The sequence below is a fragment of the Oncorhynchus mykiss genome, chromosome 16, assembly GCF_013265735.2.
Source record: "Oncorhynchus mykiss isolate Arlee chromosome 16, USDA_OmykA_1.1, whole genome shotgun sequence".
Lineage (NCBI taxonomy): Eukaryota > Metazoa > Chordata > Actinopteri > Salmoniformes > Salmonidae > Oncorhynchus > Oncorhynchus mykiss.
Genome location: NC_048580.1, coordinates 52,512,417 through 52,533,719, shown reverse-complemented (window position 1 = coordinate 52,533,719; position 21,303 = coordinate 52,512,417). Strand labels below are relative to the sequence as shown.

The window sequence follows — 21,303 nt, the reverse complement described above, 5'->3', positions numbered from 1 at the left end:
ATAATGGTGCTCTCCATGGTCCTGAACTGATAGCAGCCTAGTAGCACAACACAAAGGGAGAGTGGCAGGCTACTATCCAAGTTCAGTATGAGACTAGCCTCATGGCTAATTTTGATCGTTGAAGAACGTACAGCTATGACTATTGAAGCTAAAATGTGAGTGTTTCTACTTTGTGTAAATAAAGTTGATCTTCTAACAGGTAACGGGACGTCCTTGAGATTTTGTCCAGAATCGAACAATGGGTAGCCGTGTTTGATTTTCAATTGCTTTGACGTTTACGCTATAAAAGTAGCCTGCTAAGTAGTGCTAAAGACATTTGGGATTTAGCCTAAATATTTTGACATTTGTCCTCGGGTTGTGTTACACATTTAGTGGATTTCGGTTGGGTCTGAATGAATGGAGCTCCTGGGAAGTGAATGAGAGTTATTTTAAGGACATCTGTCTTGCTTTTAACGGGGAAAGTACACTCATCCACAACAGCCTTTGCTATTAGGAAATGCAATTCGTATTGATTTCAACTAATACATCAATAGATCTAGTGAATGGCTAATACAATACGAGTAGATATGCGTAGAGTCCAATAATGTAGCATAGCATACAGTGCCAGCCAGAAATTCAGCCCGGCGAAATGGCGTAGAATCCGAAAATGAACTGCAACGATGGAGAGGGTAGAGACTAGAGAGACCGTGGTAGATCGAAGGGGAGGGGGTGATCAGTAAAGCTAGTGACGCCTCTGGAGGAACGGTATAGAGGTTAAACCATCGCGAATATTCTTGGAATTATTTGCTTGAATGTCTCTGAGTGTTTCACAGAGTAAAATGCAATAGGGGGGCACAGAATCTCCCTCTTTCTTTCTTTCTTTCTTTCCTTCCTTCCTTCCTTCCTTCCTTCCTTCCTTCCTTCCGTCATTCTCTCTCCCCCCTCTCTCTCTCTCTCTCTCTCTCTCTCTCTCTCTCTCTCTCTCTCTCTCTCTCTCTCTCTCTCTCTCTCACACACACACACACACACACACACACACACACACACACACACACACACACACACACACACACACACACACACACTCACACACACACACACGCTCGCAAAGAGATGGTGGTGGATGCTCCTGACTGCGATAGCTAAAACAAGATGGGATAATCATGCGTGTCTGGTCCCGGGCGTTGATGCAGCTGCCGTTGCCTGATCTTTACTGGACTGAGGGTAGGGTGGGTCTGGTTCCGACTTGATCTACATCTCGATTTGGCTTGACATCGATGTTATCAAGCCATTTACATGGTAGAAGACAACGACTGTAGCCTAAAACGCGCAATCGCAATAAAAATGAATAATCTGAGTGATAGATTAATTAAATGCTCCCATCGATTGAGAACCGTATGTATCGATAATTAATAAAGTAACTAATTGACAAGGCAGACGGGAATAACCTGCTGTCTTGGACGAAAGGTGGTGGTGGTGGTGGGAGGGAGGGGGGGGGGGGGGGGGGGGCAGTAGCCAGGGACATCCCCATGAGGCGACCGGATCACCCTTTCTCCTGTTTGCTGAGATTTTTTGAATGAGAACGGTACCTGGCCTTACGGGAAAAGAACATCATTGCATTTGTAGTCAGGCTAGGACACCCTCTCCACCAGCACCCTATTTTCGCCGTTCCCGCCACAGCAACCGCGGCACCGACCAGTCCACGACCCGGCCCGCGTCATCGAATCGACGCATCACTGGATGGGGTGTAGACTGTGAAGACCGTGAGTGCGTGTGTCAAAGGGGGTACTTGAGGGAGACTGGGCGATCTCATCCCCTGTGCACTGGTTAATTGCACTCCAACCTGGCGAGTTTGGAGGGACGGAGAGTCAGGTGCAGTAAGGGCGCCTCAATGACCGTCTCCTCCCCGGACAGAGCGCCTAAAGCCCAGCGTTTGCAGTGCGGCGGGTAGAGAAGGCTAGAGAACAGCGGCGAGTTTGGAAGTTTTGATGCATATGATCACAACCACCATGATTTTTATGATTCTTGGCGCTTCAGTTGTAATGGTAAGAGATCCACTTTTTTTGCACCCCGCATGTGTGTTTAACGCCTACAGCAATGATATATATGTTTTTTTTACTAGCCTATAATAATGAATAATGTAGTTATAGGCTAGATATTACAACTACAGAGCACATTTTATATAAGGACACTGAAAATAATTATGGTTAACTGCATATAGACTTGAGGAAGTAGGCTACACATAGTCTGCCAACAATTACATGGCTATCATGAATAAATCATCTAAATACCATTTAATAAGAGCGAGGGAGTTTTCCCTCGCAAATGATTGCAAGGTGGGTTTCCAAATTTATTTTTCTATTTTCTCTTATATGGACTTTAGCTTAATGCAAGTCATATAATGGTGCTGCTGTGTTGGGAATAGTTATTGTGTCCCAGTTGACTCTTTTGGTTCTTTGCAGGCGATAGCCTGTTTAATGGACATGAACGCACTACTGGATCGCTTTCACAACTACATCTTACCGCATTTACGAGGGGAAGACCGCGTCTGTCATTGCAACTGTGGAAGGTAAAAAACAATATAATACATTGATTCATTTGGATAGATACAATGTGCTGCATCTGCAATGAAAGGGTAGCCTAACAGTCAAGAAGGCTGCTATTTTTCTCGTCTAATCATAATCCCTCAATAGGCCTCTCGAATGATTTCTCCTGCTGAACTGTTGGTTTTAAGTAGCATCCCAACCTGTTCCATGCATAATCTCTTGAAAATTTGCCTAATTGATGTCGACTGTGGTTTTATTCGAGGTATATGTGTGTCTAATGGTAGGCTACAGCCTCATGTTTGTGATGCCTAGGTTGTGACGGTGTTTTCAAGCCTATATTCAGTGATTTGTCTTTTACTGCATACGAAGGTGGTTGAGCCATAAATAAAGTATGTTATGATTTATGAGGAATGGGCTAAGGAATCATTTTAAACGAAGACAGCTCTCAATGATCGTTCTCGTGCTGTTTTTCATTTGCAATATTACCATATTTGTAGGAGGAAATGTTTTTGGAGAGAGGACATTAGGCCTACCTATATTGAATCAGTTGTGAGAATTATAATATATAGGTATACAGTGATCTATTATTGATAACCCATGTTATGAAGGCTGAAAATGGAATGAAACATAAAATAACTATAGTTGAATGGTGATTAGGCCAGGTATCATATTGCTGTTTTGATTAGACATGTAAAAGTTATATGGGGCCTCACATTTTCACAATTGCTGGTAGAGACTCCTTGCAACACTGCAAAATCTTTCTAAATTCAAGTTCTACTCAAATATTTTGAGGAAAACGATCACCTAAAATAAATGTTGTTAAGAAACTTAAATAGCTGAAGTGAGCAGTACTATGAGAAATACAATAAAACATGCATTTAATTTTAGTAAGGTATACTTAAATTGAATGCCCCCACTAAGCCACGCCTCCAATAATTTCCCAGTGTGCCTTTTCGATTAAATTGTAGCGTAACCAACCATGACTGTAATTTGTTACATGGGGTTGTTGAATTCGTTCATTTTCAGTCCTATGACCTTAACAAAGTAAGTTCCTAGGCAAGTATGCCAAGAGTGTGTAAAGCTGTCATCAAGGCAAAGGGTGGCTACTTGAAAGAATAAAATATATATTTTGATTTGTTTAACACTTTTTTGGTTACTACATGATTCCATGTGTTATTTCATAGTTTTGATGTCTTCACTATTATTCTACAATTTTGAAAATAGAAAAAACAAAGAAAAACCCTCGAATGAGTAGGTGTGTTCAAACTTTTGACTGGTACTGTAAGTCATTAGAATATTAAGCCATGGATAAAGGCAAGTTTAGGCCTGAGTCTGAACAACTACAGTGGCTTGCGAAAGTATTCACCCCCCTTGGCATTTTTCCTATTTTGTTTCCTTACAACCTGTAATCAAAATAGATTTTTTGGGGGGGATGTTGTATCATTTGACTTACACAACATGCCTACCACTTTGAAGATGCGAAACATTTTTATTGTGAAACAAACAAGAAACAAGACAAAAATACAGAAAACTTGAGCGTGCATAACTATCCCCCCCCCCCCACCACCACCACCACCACCACCCAAAGTCAATACTTTGTAGAACCACCTTTTGCAGCAATTACAGTTGCAAGTCTCTTGGGGTATGTCTCTATATGCTTGGCACATCTAGCCACTGGGACTTTTTCCCATTCTTCAAGGCAAAACTACTCCAGCTCCTACAAGTTGGATGGGTTCCGCAATCTTTAAGTCACACCACAGATTCTCAATTGGATTGAGGTCTGGGCTTTGACTAGGCCCTTCCAAGACATTTAAATGTTTCCCCTTAAACCACTCAAGTGTTGCTTTAGCAGTATGCTTAGGGTCATTGTCCTGCTGGAAGGTGAACCTCCGTCCCAGTCTCAAATCTCTTGAAGACTGAAACATGTTTCTCTCAGGAATTCCCTGTATTTAGCGCCATCCATCGTTCCTTCAATTCTGACCAGTTTCCTTGTCCCTGAAGATGAAAAACGTACCCACAGCATGATGCTGCCACCACCATGCTTTACTGTGGGCATTGTGTTCTTGGGGTGATGAGAGGTGTTGGGTTTGCGCCAGACATAGCATTTTCCTTGATGGCTAAAAAGCTTAAATTCAGTCTCATCTAACCAGAGTACCTTCTTCCATATGTTTGGGGAGTCTCCCACATGGCTTTTGGCAAACACCAAATGGGGTTGCTTATTTTTTTCTTTAAGCAATGGCTTTTTTTCTGGCCACTCTTCCTTAAAGCCCAGCTCTGTGGAGTGTACGGCTTAAAGTGGTCCTATGGACAGATACTCCAATTTCCGCTGTGGAGTATCTTTGGTCTCTTTTGCCTCTCTGATTAATGCCCTCCTTGCCTGGGCTGTGAGTTTTGGTGGGCGGCCCTCTCTTGGCAGGTTTGTTGTGGTGCCATATTCTTTCCATTTTTTAAATAATAGATTTAATGGTTCTCCGTGGGATGTTCAAAGTTTATGATATTTTTTTTCATTTCACCAATTTGGACTATTTTGTGTATGTCCATTACATGAAATCCAAATAAAAATACATTTAAATTACAGGTTGTAATGCAACAAAATAGGAAAAACGCCAAGGGGGTGAATACTTTTGCAAGGCACTGTATATATTGTAGCTTTATGTACGTGTTGGGTCATTGTTGTTCAGTGCAGAATCTGAAACAAATTGTTCACTTAACTAACATTCACAGAAGAGAAGAAAATCTGCTATTGGCCCTGTATGAATACTGCTCCTTTGTTTTGACTGCCTACAGTCTAACAACCTGAGAAATGAGTCATGAAGTGTTAGTAAGATTAGTAATGGGTCATGAAGTGTTACTAAGATCATGGCCAAACTTTTGAGAGGGCCTCTCTCTCACTCCCTCTCATTTCAAGATTTCCTCATAGTTAATGTTCAGTAATGTGCTATATTATGCCTGTATGCCTTTAGACCAACATTTTTTGGCACATTTTTAAAAAAATTATACAAAATTATAAACGCAACATGGAAGTGCTGGTCCCATGTTTCATGTGCTGAAATAAAAGATCTCACAAAAAAAAAACGTATTACTCAAAATTTGTGCACAAATTAGTTTACATCCCTGTAATCCATCCACCTGATAGGCATGTCAAGAAACTGATTAAACAGCATGATCATTACACAGGTGCACTTTGTGATGGGGACAATAAAAGGCCACTCTAAAATGTGCAGTTTTGTCACACAACACAATGCCACAGATGGCTCAAGTTTTGAGGGAGTGTGCAATTGGCATGCTGACTGCAAGATTGTCTACCAGAGCTGTTCACAGAGAATTGAATGTTAATTTCTCTACCATAAGCCACCTCCAACGTTGTTTTAGAGAATTTGGCAGTACTTCCACCTGGCCTCACAACCACAGACCACGTGTAACCACGCCAGCCCAGGACCTCCACATCTGGCTTCTTCACCTGCGGGATTGTCTGAGACCAGCCACCAGGACAGATGATGAAATTAAGGAGTATTTCTGTCTGTAATTAAGCCCTTTTGGGGAAAAATTAATTCTGATTGGCTGGGCCTGGCTCCCCAGTGGGTGGGCCTGGCTCCCAAGTGGGTGGGCCTATGCCCTCCCAGGCATGGCTGCGCCCCTGCCCAGTCATGTGAAATCCATAGATTAGGGCCTAATTAATTAATTTAAATTGACTGATTTTCTTATATGAACTGTAAATCAGTAAAATCGTTGAAATTATTGCATGTTGCGTTAATATTTTTTTCAGTGAACATTATCGCTGTCTATCATAGCAGCATTTTCTTGTGGTATATTTTAAGTAATTTTTAAATATTGATAAAACCTCTGAACCACAATATTCAATGTGCAAATCTCACAATATTCCTAGCTTTGAATGAATTATATATTTTCATACTTGTTACCTTCCTGTTCCTGGGGAAATACAGTACATATAGTCCTAAACTAGATCCCAACAATTGCATACAACACTGGTTGTCATTGCCTTTAATTAAGCCAATTGAAAGCGAGTGACACAGTGTCTGCTTCCAGGCTCTGGTCAAAAGTAGTGCACTATGTAGGGAAAAAGGTGCCATTTGGCACACAGCCACTTCGTCTTTTAGTGACCTGAAAATGCTCTTCAATAAGAGTTACTAATTTTACCTAAGATGTTTATCCTCTCAGTATAAACATTTCATGGAATAGACAGTCAGATGAGAGGCCACCTAATCTTGAAAGCCTACTTTTAGTGCATGTGGTGTTGAGGCATCATCCTGGCGATGATGCACACCTAGTCAGGCTGAGGCCACATCCACTGTCATTCCTTTACTGCTTGTAAACCTCAGGTTGTCATTTTATGAGATGTACAGTGCCTTGCGAAAGTATTCGGCCCCTTTGAACTTTGCGACCTTTTGCCACATTTCAGGCTTCAAACATAAAGATATAAAACTGTATTTTTTGGTGAAGAATCAACAACAAGTGGGACACAATCATGAAGTGGAACGACATTTATTGGATATTTCACACTTTTTTAACAAATCAAAAACTGAAAAATTGGGCGTGCAAAATTATTCAGCCCCCTTAAGTTAATACTTTGTAGCACCACCTTTTGCTGCGATTACGGCTGTAAGTCGCTTGGGGTATGTCTCTATCAGTTTTGCACATCGAGAGACTGACATTTTTTCCCATTCCTCCTTGCAAAACAGCTCGAGCTCAGTGAGGTTGGATGGAGAGCATTTGTGAACAGCAGTTTTCAGTTCTTTCCACAGATTCTCGATTGGATTCAGGTCTGAACTTTGACTTGGCCATTCTAACACCTGGATATGTTTATTTTTGAACCATTCCATTGTAGATTTTGCTTTATGTTTTGGATCATTGTCTTGTTGGAAGACAAATCTCCGCCCCAGTCTCAGGTCTTTTGCAGACTCCATCAGGTTTTCTTCCAGAATGGTCCTGTATTTGGCTCCATCCATCTTCCCATCAATTTTAACCATCTTCCCTGTCCCTGCTGAAGAAAAGCAGGCCCAAACCATGATGCTGCCACCACCATGTTTGACAGTGGGCATGGTGTGTTCAGCTGTGTTGCTTTTACGCCAAACATAACGTTTTGCATTGTTGCTAAAAAGTTCAATTTTGGTTTCATCTGACCAGAGCACCTTCTTCCACATGTTTGGTGTGTCTCCCAGGTGGCTTGTGGCAAACTTTAAACGACACTTTTTATGGATATCTTTAAGAAATGGCTTTCTTCTTGCCACTCTTCCATAAAGGCCAGATTTGTGCAATATACAACTGATTGTTGTCCTATGGACAGAGTCTCCCACCTCAGCTGTAGATCTCTGCAGTTCATCCAGAGTGACCATGGGCCTCTTGGCTGCATCTCTGATCAGTCTTCTCCTTGTATGAGCTGAAAGTTTAGAGGGACGGCCAGGTCTTGGTAGATTTGCAGTGGTCTGATACTCCTTCCATTTCAATATTATCGCTTGCACAGTGCTCCTTGGGATGTTTAAAGCTTGGGAAATCTTTTTGTATCCAAATCCGGCTTTAAACTTCTTCACAACAGTATCTCAGACCTGCCTGGTGTGTTCCTTGTTCTTCATGATGCTCTCTGCGCTTTTAACGGACCTCTGAGACTATCACAGTGCAGGTGCATTTATACGGAGACTTGATTACACACAGGTGGATTGTATTTATCATCATTAGTCATTTAGGTCAACATTGGATCATTCAGAGATCCTCACTGAACTTCTGGAGAGAGTTTGCTGCACTGAAAGTAAAGGGGCTGAATAATTTTGCACGCCCAATTTTTCAGTTTTTGATTTGTTAAAAAAGTTTGAAATATCCAATAAATGTCGTTCCACTTCATGATTGTGTCCCACTTGTTGTTGATTCTTCACAAAAAAATACAGTTTTATATCTTTATGTTTGAAGCCTGAAATGTGGCAAAAGGTCGCAAAGTTCAAGGGGGCCGAATACTTTCGCAAGGCACTGTACCTTTGAGGGGCACGTTAGGTAGATCGTTATGTTAGGCTTGGATAACACTCTGTGACAAAAGTAATGGTAATCATTTACAGAAGACAGGCTACACACCTTTCTGGAAATTATTATTCACCAGCACTGTACTGTGTAAATTCAGCATGTATTCCATGCCTTTGCATTCTCCCATTTGTACCAAATCAGTGTTAAGAATTCAATTTCATCACCTACACCCCCTAATTTGTCCTCCCTTGCCCTATCCCCTCTTTTCCTTGTTCTTCCCTCCACCACTAACACTTTCTAACCTCCAGCTTTGTCTCTTCCAGGCATCATGTCCACTACGTGATCCCGTACAATGGGGACCATTCTCTGGTGGACTCGTCGGAGAACTACTTTGTGAGTGACAGCGTGACCAAGCAGGAGATGGACCTGATGCTGGGGCTGCTGCTGGGATTCTGTATCAGCTGGCTCCTGCTGTGGCTGGACGGAGTGCTGCACTGTGCTGTCAGGGCATGGAGAGCCAGTCGCTACTATGGTGAGTCAACCAGAGACTTGGTCTATATGGACTGACTGGAACGTCAACAAGGTTGACAAAATGTGCAGCAGAATGAGAAAAACATTTCTGATGACAGAAGTATTGTTTGGTTGATTCCCACGTCTGCGAAGAGAGATGTTGAGTGAAGTGGTGTATGTGTTAATATTTCGACTGCCATATTGATCAGTGTTTCTTCTACATATTTTCTTGGGGATGTAACGTGGGTGTGCAAATGCCCAGAATTGACATACAGGCTGCTTCTGACCACTGTAACATTCATTGAAACCAATTGAAACCAGGCTTTCTTGGTTGGGCGCAACACACCTGGCTATAAGTGATGGTTATGGGAAACTTTACAGAACTTGAGGACATAAGGGCTCAGTTGTTTACTCAAAGAAGCATTCATAGGGGAAAAGTATATTCCAGACTAAATGTATTGTCTCACAGGATATTTGCTGTACAGTACTGTACGTACAGTGTGTTATGGTCATGAATTAGAATTAAGACATTATACAGGTAATTAATACTGTATAACTGGGAGAAGGAATTTGGAAAAAGATTACTTTGTGTCCGTTGAGGGGGGATAGTTATGTGTGTAAAGTAGGCATAGTGAAACTGTAATGTTAATTATGCTGTGGAAATATTGCTGCCCTCAGATGTCATATGTTCAGTACATACTGATTCACTGAAACAAAGATTCCTTACCCGTAGCACATGTGTCTGTACACCAGGAAGACATACAATTATTAACTGTCTAAATTCTTACCAATGTTAGTCTAGTCTGCTTGCTAGACTCAGCTCAACGTCTAGTTTTGATTTACATTTGGTTGAGTTGTCAACTAAGGTGAAAACATTTTTTCACCATGTCATTGGATTTAGGTTAAAAGTTCAGTGAAAAAAAGACTAAATTCTCTTACGTTGATGACTTTTTCCAAATCCAATCAGTTTTCCACATTGATTGAACGTCGTCATTTTTGGTTGAAATGACAAGGAAACATTGTGGATTCAACCAACGTTTGCCCAATGGAGTGTTCTTATAATGTGTTGGAATAATCCAATTGCTTCAGCTACATATTATCTTGTGCAGCTCTCAATGTCAAAACAGGTCTATATTTTGTAGCTGGCCTGGATCCTTTAGATATAAGACATTGCTGAAGGAGGTGATGTGACCTGGATATTTCAATTGCTGTTACGGTCAGACAATAGAGGGGCATAATGTCTAGTGAGTATACAGTGGCTTGCAAAAGTATTCACCCCCTTGACATTTTTCCTATTGGGTTGGCTTACAACCTGGAATTAAAATTTACCCAACATGTCTACCACCTTGAAGATGCAAAATATTTTTTTATTGTGAAACAAACAAGGAACAAGACAAAAAAAAACAGAAAACTTGAGCGTGCATAATTATTCACCCCCCCCCTCCCCCGAAAGTCTATATTTTTTAGAAACAGCTTTTGCAGCAATTACAGCTGCAAGTCTCTTGGGGTATGGCTCTATATGCTTGCACATCTAGCCACTGGGATTTTTGCCCATTCTTCAAGGCAAAACTGCTCCAGCTCCTTCAAGTTGGATGGGTTCCGCTGGGGTACAGCAGTCTTTAAGTCACACCACAGATTCTCAATTGGATTGAGGTCTGGGCTTTAACTAGGCCCTTCCAAGACATTTAAATGTTTCCCCTTAAACCACTCGAGTGTTGCTTTAGCAGTATGCGTAGGGTCATTGTCCTGCTGGAAGGTGAACCTCCGTCCCAGTCTCAAATCTCTTGAAGACAAACAGGTTTCCCTCAGGTTCCTTCAATTCTGACCAGTTTCGCAGTCCCTGCAGATGAAAAACATACCCACATCTTGATGCTGCCACCACCATGCTTCACTGTGGGGATGGTGTTCTCTGGGTGATGAGAAGTGTTGGGTTTGCGCCAGGAATTTTCCTTGATGGCCAAAAAGCTCAAATTTAGTCTCATCTAACCAGAGTACCTTCTTCCATATGTTTGGGGAGTCTCCCACATGGCTTTTGGTGAACACCAAATGGGTTTGCTTATTTTTTTCCTTAAGCAATGGCTTTTTTTCTGGCCACTCTTCCATAAAGCCCAGCTCTGTGGAGTGCTTAAAGTGGTCCTATGGACATATTCTCCAATCTCCGCTGTGGAGCTTTGCAGCTCCTTCAGGGTTATCTTTGTTGCCTCTCTGATGAATGCTCTCCTTGCCTGGTCCGTTTAATTTTGGTGGTCGGAATTCTTTGAATCAAGTTATTTTTTAAATTTCATTTCACTAATTTGGACTATTTTGTTTATGTCCAATACATGAAATCCAAATAAAAATACATTTAAATTACAGGTTGTAATGGAACAAAAATAGGAAGAAAACCAAGGGGGATGAATACTTTTGCAAGGCACTGTAAAAGTAAGAGATGGCCAATTAATCACCTCTGATTAAAATGAAACCACCACACAAAGATGGGGTACTAAATAGCCCTATTATTTAATGTCTTGAAAAGACTACATTAAAAAGTAGGGATGCCATACTCTTTTGATGCATGTCTTATTATTTATTTATGATAAACAAGAATTTGGAGATGTGAAGCATACAAACATTGCCAGACTTAGATTCTGTGATTCTATAAGTATTAGTCAAGATAAAACTGCTTCATATTTGCAGCACAGAATCAACCCATCTGCTATTCAGTGCATGACATCCACATAAAAAAAATACACCCAGATTTTACATTCAAATGTTTCCCTCGAGGTAGAGGGGTGGCTCAAGGCTTTTCTTGTGCTGGAATCCTTGTGAATGGAGGGAATGCCCCTTCACTGGTGTGTTTGGCTGTGACATTGATTGTGGGTCAGACTTGTTTAGCCTCCCTGAGATGGGGAGTGAAAGTGAGGCTGATGAAGCGGGAAGGTACACACACACACACACACACACACACACACACACACACACACACACACACACACACACACACACACACACACACACACACACACACACACACACACACACACACACACACACACACACACACACACCATTGCTCTCTCCTAGGGAGCTATAAATAGAGTGAGAGCAGCTGGAATGGCGGGTGAGGAAGGAACATGCACACCACACTGACACAGACTGCATTGAGGTGCACATTGATTCCTTTAGCTTTTTCTAATTCCATCTGTAGACCCTGCGTCTCCTGCTCTCTATTCAGTTATTGAATCTCCTTATATCCATTTTCTTTAAAAGGAATCCTTTTGGTGACCTTACTGTCTATTTCTCCTGAATAACTGATTCATATTCTTTGGCACCATCAGTGATGAAACCATCAGTGGAAAGACATTTTATTTAGCACAATAAGGAAAGAAAATATGATAACAAAAGAGGAAAATTATGATTTGGATAACAATGACCCCCCCTTCCCTCCCTCCGTAAAAAGACCTTAACATTTCTACCCCCACCCTATTTTCCGCATTATATTACCATTTACATTTTTCCCCTGACTCCATCTCCATCTCTCCATCCTTTTATTCAGATGAGAAGAACCTGTATTGTTCTCTCTTTTCCTTTGGATACCCTTCTGAACTGTCCTTGTGGATTGCATACCCATTCACAGCTATAAATAACTCACTCCTCCCTCCCGGCCAGCGACCCCCACTTCCCACCACCTGCCTCCCCGTACTCCCCCCTCTCCCCTGCCTCTAGCAGGGCCATGTGCTAGTGGGTGTGCTGCCTTGGGATTTCCGTCTTCTTTCTCTGCCGTCTCAGCGGGACTCACCTTGCCAACTAAGCCTGACAGAGACAAATTCCGGCACTTCCATTTCTACAAATTCTACCTCACACTCATATACTTGGTGAAAGAAATCCTAAATCATTTTTAAAAAAAATGCTATTTAATCATGCATATCAGGATATAGAAACTGAAACATACACAAACATGACCAAAAGTATGTTGACACCTACTCGTCGAACGTCTCATTCCAAAATCATATGCATTAATGTGGTGTGGTTGATGTGGTTGAGGTCAGGGCTCTGTGCAGGCCAGTCAAGTTCTTCCACAACAAAGGGTCTACCCCAAACTGTTGCCACAAAGTTGGAAGCCCAGAATCGTACAGAATGTCATTATATGCTGTAGCGTTTAGATTTCCCTTCACTAGAACTAAGGGGCCTAGCCCGAACCATGAAAAACAGCCCCAGACCATTATTCCTCCTCTACCAAACTTCACAGTTGGCACTATGAATTGGGGCAGGTAACGTTCTCCTGGCATCTGCCAAACTCAGATTTGTCTGTCGGACTGCCAGATGGTGAAGCTTGATTCATCACTCCAAAGAACCCTTTTCCACTGTGTCCAATGGCGGCGAGCTTTACTTCACTCCAGCCAACGCTTGGCATTGCGCATGGTGATATTTGGCTTGTGTGAGGCTGCTCGGCCATGGAAATCTATTCCATGAAGCTCCTGACGAACAGTTCTTGTGCTGACGTTGCTTCCAGAGGAAATGTGTAACTCGGTAGTGAGTGTTACGTGCGCTACGTGCTTCAGACCATTCTGTGAGTTGTTCTTGCTTCTAGACGTTTCCACTTAACAATAACAGTATTTACAGCTTTTTTTCTTTCGTTTTTCTCTCTCATTTTGTTAGGGGGTGGATCAGCTTTAATATTGGGGATAGACTGTTGCTTCCATCAATGTAATATATATACTGTATATACTGTATATACACATAAACATTCATACATATACACATATATACATACAGTTGAAGTCGGAAGTTTACATACACTTAGGCTGAAGTCATTAAAACTAGTTTTCAACCACTCCACAAATTTCTTGGTAACAAACTATAGTTTTGTCAAGTCAGTTAGGACATCTACTTTGTGCATGACACAAGTAATTTTTCCAATAGTTCTTTACAGACAGAAATTGTAGACCTCCACAAGTCTGGATCATCGGAAGTTTACATACACTTTAGCCAAATACATTTAAACTCAGTTTTTCACAATTCCTGACATTTAATCAGAGTAAAAATTCCCTGTCTTAGGTCAGTTAGGATCCACACTTTATTTTAAGAATGTGAACTGTCAGAATAATAGTAGAGAGAATTATTGATTTCAGCTTTTATTTCTTTCATCACATTCCCAGTGGGTCAGAAGTTTACATACACTCAATTAGTATTTGGTAGCATTGCCTTTAAATTGTTTAACTTTGGTCACACGTTTTGGGTAGCCTTCCACAACCTTCCCACAATAAGTTGGGTGAATTTTGGCCCATTCCTCCTGACAGAGCTGGTGTAACTGAGTCAGGTTTGTAGGCCTCCTTGCTCACACATGCTTTTTCAGTTCTGCCCACAAATTTTATATAGGATTGAGGTCAGGGCTTTGTTATGGCCACTCCAATACCTTGACTTTGTTGTCCTTAAGCCATTTTGCCACAACTTTGGGAGTATGCTTGGGGTCAATGTCCATTTGGAAGACCCATTTGCGACCAAGCTTTAACTGGTGTCTTTAAATGTTGCTTCAATATCTCCACATAATTGTCTTTCCTCATGATGCCATCTATTTTGTGAAGTGCACCAGTCCCTCCTGCAGCAAAGCACCCCCACAACATGATGCTGCCACCCCTGTGCTTCACGGTTGGGATGGTGTTCTTCGGCTTGCAAGCCTTCCCCTTTTTCCTCCAAACATAACGATGGTCATTATGGCCAAACAGTTCTATTTTTGTTTCATCAGACCAGAGGACATTTCTCCAAAAACTACGATCTTTGTCCCCATGTGCAGTTGCAAACCATAGTCTGGCTTTTTTATGGCGGCTTTGGAGCAGTGGCTTCTTCCGTGCTGAGCAGCCTTTCAGGTTATGTCGACATAGGACTCGTTTTTACTGTGGATATAGATACATTTGTACCTGTTTCCTCCAGCATCTTTCCAAGGTCCTTTGCTGTTGCTCTGAGATTGATTTGCACTTTTCGCCCCAAAGTACGTTCATCTCTAGGAGACAGAACATGTCTCCTTCCTGAGCGATATGAGGGCTGCGTGGTCCCATGGTGTTTATACGTGCCTACTATTGTTTGTACAGATAAATGTGGCACCTTCAGGTGTTTGTAAATTACTCCCAAGGATGAACCAGACTTGTGGAGGTCTACAATTTGTCCTGAGGTCTTGGCTGATTTCTTTTGATTTTCCCATGATGTCAAGCAAAGAGGCACTGAGTTTGAAGGTAGGACTTGAAATACATCCACAGGTATACCTCCAATTGACTGAAATTATGTCAATTAGCCTATCAGAAGCTATGAAAGCCATGGCATAATTTTCTGGAATTTACCAAGCTGTTTTAAGGCACAGTATAACTTAGTGTATGTAAACTTCTGACCCACTAGAATTGTGATACAATGAATTATAAGTGAAATAATCTGCCTGTAAACAATTGTTGGGAAAATTACCTGTGTCATGCACAAAGTAGAGATCCTAAACGACTTGCATAACTATAGGTTGTCAGCGATACATTTGTGGAGTGGTTAAAAAACAAGTTTTAATGACTACAACCTAAGTGTATGTAAACTTCCGACTGTAGTACACTTATCATAATTTGTTTTTAATCCAGAGAGGTTAGCAAAAGTATTTAGATCCTTTATGAGGCTGTGGAGGGATTCTAATTGTGGTTTTAAAAGAAAACATGAATCATCAGCGTACAATGACACTTTTGTTTTTAATCCATGGGTTTCTAACCCCTAATACTATTGTTGCATCTCATTTTAACATAATAATATTAAATAGATATGCCGATAGTGGACAACCTTGTTTTATTCCTCTTGACAGTTTAAAACTTTCTGATATGTACTCATTATTTACTATTTTAAACATAACTTTAGCCCATTTTACAAGAGATTCTCCAAAATTGAAATATTCTATACATTTATCCAGTCGTACTTTATCAAAAGCCTTTTCAAATTCAGCTATGAAAACCAGGCCTGGTTTCCCCGATATGTAATAGTATTCTATTGTTTCCAGTACTTGTCTTACATTATCTCCAATATATCGTCCATGTAAAAAACCTGTCAGATTAGGATGAAGAATATCTGACAATACCCTTTTAATTCTATGTGCCAAGCATTTAGCTATCATTTTTGCATCACAACACTGAAGTGTAAGAGGCCTCCAATTTTTTTATGGGCTGGATCTTTATATATAACACTTGGATCCTATTTTAATAATGAAATCAGACCTTCTTGTTGCGTGTCTGATAATCTATTATTTATATAGGAGTGGTTAAAGTATGATACATTTTTTTTGGTATACTACCCCTGGTATGAAAGAGGAAGTAAAGTACTTTACTTGCCACCCAGCCCTGGAGTTTTCCTGGACTTAAAGGCTGCAATTTGGCCTTCACGTGAGTCTTTTTGTACAGATGTTAATTTTATATTATTAATAGGAAAGTTAGTGGAGATGGAGGTGGAGGAGACTGAAACGAAAACATAGTCTTTAAAAATGTTTAACCCCCTTTTTCATTGTTGTTAGCTACTATCGCTACAACTCCCGTACGGGCTTGGGAGAGACAAAGGTTATGCGTCCTCCGATACACAACCCAACCAAGCCACACTACTTCTTAACACAGCGCGCATCCAACCCGGAAGCCAGCCGCACCAATGTGTCAGAGGAAACACCGTGCACCTGGCAACCTTGGTTAGCGTGCACTGCGCCCGGCCCGCCAAAGGAGTTGCTGATGCACGATGAGACAAGGATATCCCTACCTGCCAAACCCTCCCTAACCTGGATGACGCTATGCCAATTGTGCATCACCCCACGGCCCTCCCAGGTAACGGCAGAGCCTGGGCGCGAACACAGAGTCTGTGGTGGCACAGCTGGCGCTGCAGTACAGCGCCCTTAACCACTGTGCCACCCGGGAGGCCAAAAACATATTCTTAAAGTACTTTACTTCCGCTTTCAAAATATAATTCAGTGAATCATGCGTGACTCCATCATTTGTAACAGGTTTCAATAAAAAAAAGTGTTAGCATTTCTATGTTGAAGATTGAAAATTAATTTGGTGCATTTTTTCCCATATTCCATCCATGTGGAAATTCTGTATATGCCAATTATGATCCGACTGCATTCTGTCCCCATCAACATTTCTTAAACTTTTGGTGCCAGAGAGAATGACATAAGAAAGTAATCAAGATGACTAGCTTGATAAAGCTTCCGCCATGTATATCTCACTGGTTCAGGGTATTTAAGCCTCCATATATCCACTAATTCCAATATATCCGAAACATTCATGATTTCCTTAAGGGTGATAGTTTGCAATGTGATTTCCTATACACTTACAGTTGACTGGGGCAGCTCTAGCAGGGCAGAAATTTGACGAAATGACCTGTTGGAAAGTTGGCATTCTAACATGGTGCCACGTTGAAAGTCACTGAGCTCTTCTGTAAGGCCGTTCTACTGACAGTGTTTGTCTATGGAGATTGCATGGCTGTGTCCTCAATTTTATACACCAGTCAGCAACGGGTGTAGCTGAAATAGCCAAATCCATTATTTGAAGGGGTGTCCACATACTTGTATATATAGTGTACATACCACATGGGTAATACTGCCATACCAGGCAAAAAAGGAGTAACTGCTCATAGCATGGAACTGAGAAAAATTGTTTTTATTTACCTTGGTTTCACAGTAACCTTATGCAGTTACTGCTAACATGACCCCTATTTTCTCCAAAACACAACACAACAGAGGCAGGATACTTGTCCACATGATTAAGCATGTATTTAATGTAGCAAAAATGACATTAACTCCTTTTAGACCAAATGAGCAGCTACTGCCTTATTGCTTGGTAGGGCAGAATAGTAATGTAACATTTTATATTTGGCATATGAATGTGTGGGTGTAACAGTATTGCAACCGTCCCATTTTGGGCTTGAACCAGGGACCCTCTGCACACATCGACAACCATAACGCTCAAGGCATTGTTACCTAGCTCTCCACAAAAGAGCTAGTGCAAGGGAAACAACTCCTTCAAGGTCTCAGAGCGAGCGACAACACCAATTGAAACGCTACTAGTGTGCATTGCTAACTAGCTAGCTATTTTACACCAGTTACATGGGCAACACATGAGTATGTAGGATTGATGTATTGTACTACCAACAATTAGGTTGGTGGGAGCATCAAGGATGTTTTGGACATACAGTATTGGGCATCTAATATACCTAACCAAATGCACTACCATTCTCTTATTAACCCCACAATGAGATAAATGTTCTAATCATTTATCTTTCTTCTCTAGTTTCTACCCTCCTATAACAACCTCCCTCTCTCCTCTTGTCCACCAGACACCCCTTCTTGGTCATGGCTCCCCTCATTCTGCAACCTTCGAGATCTACGTCGACGAGCCCAGCTCAGACAGCTGGAGGACTCCAGTGGCAACATGGTCCACATCAAGCAGAAGCTCTACCACAACGGCCACCCCAGCCCACGCCACCTCTGACTCTAAAACAAGAATCCCCCATCCCAGCCCCCCCAAACTGCCCCATGGCCAACTGCTGCCTCAGAGACCCTGGAAGACTGCCCTCTCACTGTTCATAACACCCCTGTCACTGAGACTTTCTTATGACAACCCTGACACAAGTCAGCACCAACCAATCCAAACTCGAGCAGCAGAAGAAGAAGATAGTCGCTACTGAAATCTTGTCTATGTCCACATTTTCTGTGTTCATTGTTGAAACTTGGCATGGGTACGATGCGGGCAGTGTCCAGAAAGTGGGGGGAGTACGAATGGGGTGCCACAGTGTGGGTTTTTCTCTATGGGGAGGGTCTTTCTCTAAAGTGGGAGGGAGGTAAATGGAAAGGGGTGTTTTTCAAGATTTTGTGATGGGAAGATTAGATTGCTGCTTCTGTAAATACTAATAAATATAGGGAAGTGGGAACACAGGGTATGGGGGGGGGGGTTTGTTTGTGAGTGTGATGAGTCAAGTGTTACGAGTAGAGCTGATGGACTGTATGGGAGGATAAACGGAGGGTAGGGAAGATGAGGATGACAGCCATCTGGGGTTGAAGAGTGTGATTTCTGCTAAAAACACAGATGAATTAGCTTTGTTACTTTGTGAATTAAATGAATGTATTAATTTACATGTAAATATAAAGAAGGGGAGGGGAGCATACGTTTGTGGTCAGGGTTCTCTGCGCTGTGTTATTATTTATGAGAAGGTAGAAAATAAATTGATGCCAGCCCAGAGAAGACGGAGAGACAGTTCAGTACTTCCCTTGTCTTCCCAATACTGTGTCCAATAGCACTTCCCAATTTGCTACATCCAATTGCCTCATACTTATCAGGAGCAACCAGCCTAGCAGCAGCGGGAACCTTCACCTAGTCCCCCTCCCCTCTCTGTCCAGACATTGCTGTTGTGAGGATAAAATGTCTGTTTTATTAAAAGTGCCATTGAAAAACAACAGTGACCCCTAATGTTTGAATGTGTCATTGCCTCAACATCAGTAGATATACTGTTCAATAGATACGCTTCCATACATAATTATTTAGTAGTGAAGTTAAATATTTTAAATTGGTTCTATACTCCAGCATTTTGAATTTGAGATAAAATGTTTTATATGAGGTGACAGTACAGAATGACACCTTTTATTTGAGGGTATTTTCATACATATCTGTTTTACCGTTTATAAACTCAAGCACTTTATGTATCTGGTCCCCCCCATTTGAAGGTGTCATAAGTATTTGGACAATTCCCTTAGTTCAATTTAGTCAAAAGTTTAGTACTTGGTCCCATATTCCTAGCACACAATGACTAAATCAAGCTTGTGACTCTACAAACTTGTTGGATGCATTTGCATTTTGTTTTGGTTGTGTTTTGGATTATGATGTGCCCAATAGAAATGAATGGTAAATAATGTATTGTGCCGTTTTGGAGTCACTTTTATTGTAAATTAAAATAGAATATGTTTCTGAACACTTCTACATTCATTACGGATAATCATGAATGAATCATGAATAGTGATGAGTGAGAAAGTTACAGATGCACAAAGATCATGTTCCCAAAACATGTTAACCTTGCATCATTACCAATAACAAGGGAGGATAGCATTTTGGGTGGGGGGGGGGGGGGGGGGGGGGTATGAAATTTACACCTCTGTAACTTTGACTAAATGTAATACACTATAAGTGAATTTGTCAAAAATACTTATGACAATTTTCAAATGGTGGAACTAGATACATAAAATGTTTTCATTTCTACACAGTAAATAATATTAATAATAATACCCTCAAATAAAAGGTGACATACTGTATTGGTGCCTCATATAAAACATTTGAACAATCCAAAATCCTGAGTATAGAGACAATTCAGCAAAATGTAAAGCTTCACTAAATAATTACATAGGGGAGTGTATGTATGGGGAAAAAGCATTCCCAGGAACCTTACTATTCAGCATCCATCCCTTCACCCATCCCTGTGAACTAGGATAGGATATAAACAAGGTACATTTGTAAGAATTGTTTATTATAACTGTATCATAAACAATGCATGCATTTATTATGACTGCTTATTGTTCACATACACTGAGCATACTGCTCTTTCCATGATAGACTGACCAGTGAATCTATGAAAGCTATGAGCCCTTATTGATGTCACTTGTTAAAACCACTTCAATCAGAGTAGTTGAAGGGGAGGAGACAGGTTAATTAAAGAAGGATATTTAAGCCTTGAGACAATTGAAACATGGATTGTGTATGTGTGCAATTCAGAGGGTGAATGGGCAAGATGAAAGATTTAAGTGCCTTTCAAAGGGGTTATGGTAGTATGTGCCAGGCAAACCGGTTTGTGTCAAGAACTGCAAATCTGCTGGGTTTTTCACGCTCAGCAGTTTCCTGTGTGTATCAAGAATGGTCCACCACCCAAATACATCCAGCCAACTTGATACAACAGCATTTCTAAGTTTTATAGAAAAAAAATAAAGTGAAAAAGTTCTACCTGACGACATCATCAAAAGTTAAAACATTTTAAAAACAGTGATTTTGCAAACACTATGATGTGGGGAGCAAGAAAATACCCTCCCTCTAGCTAGAAAGTTGTTGCAGGTTTTGAAAATCCGTTTTTCTTCATTTTAATCCTACCTTGTGATGTCGACAAAACAAAATACGTTGGTAAAATGTATTATGCGAGAAATGGTGGTGGAAGCGCTTTTATACGCAAATATTGATATGATAACCATTAAATCGAAGTGAATTTGGAGTCACGTGATGACATGTTGTGTGATCCTGCCACTACGACTCGTCAGGAAAGCTTGCAGTTTTTTAGGCTACAG

The 21,303-nt window shown here is 41.1% G+C and overlaps 1 protein-coding gene across 1 annotated transcript; it reads left to right on the top strand.

Moving 5' to 3' along the window:
• The first annotated feature begins 1,494 nt into the window (after positions 1-1,494).
• tmem240a (transmembrane protein 240a) lies at positions 1,495-19,437 on the top strand. Its single transcript, XM_021566395.2, has 4 exons — positions 1,495-2,024; positions 2,442-2,548; positions 8,819-9,027; positions 18,321-19,437. Exons 1-4 carry the CDS (start codon positions 1,968-1,970, stop codon positions 18,473-18,475), a joined length of 528 nt encoding a protein of 175 aa, XP_021422070.1. The 5' UTR covers positions 1,495-1,967; the 3' UTR covers positions 18,476-19,437.
• Positions 19,438-21,303: the final 1,866 nt, after the last annotated feature.

Coding starts and splice junctions, on each gene's coding strand:
- tmem240a (XM_021566395.2), top strand. CDS start 1,968: ATGCATATGATCACAACCACCATGATTTTTATGATTCTTGGCGCTTCA. Junction 2,025..2,441: donor TTGGCGCTTCAGTTGTAATG/GTAAGAGATCCA, acceptor GGTTCTTTGCAG/GCGATAGCCTGTTTAATGGA. Junction 9,028..18,320: donor GAGAGCCAGTCGCTACTATG/GTGAGTCAACCA, acceptor CTTGTCCACCAG/ACACCCCTTCTTGGTCATGG.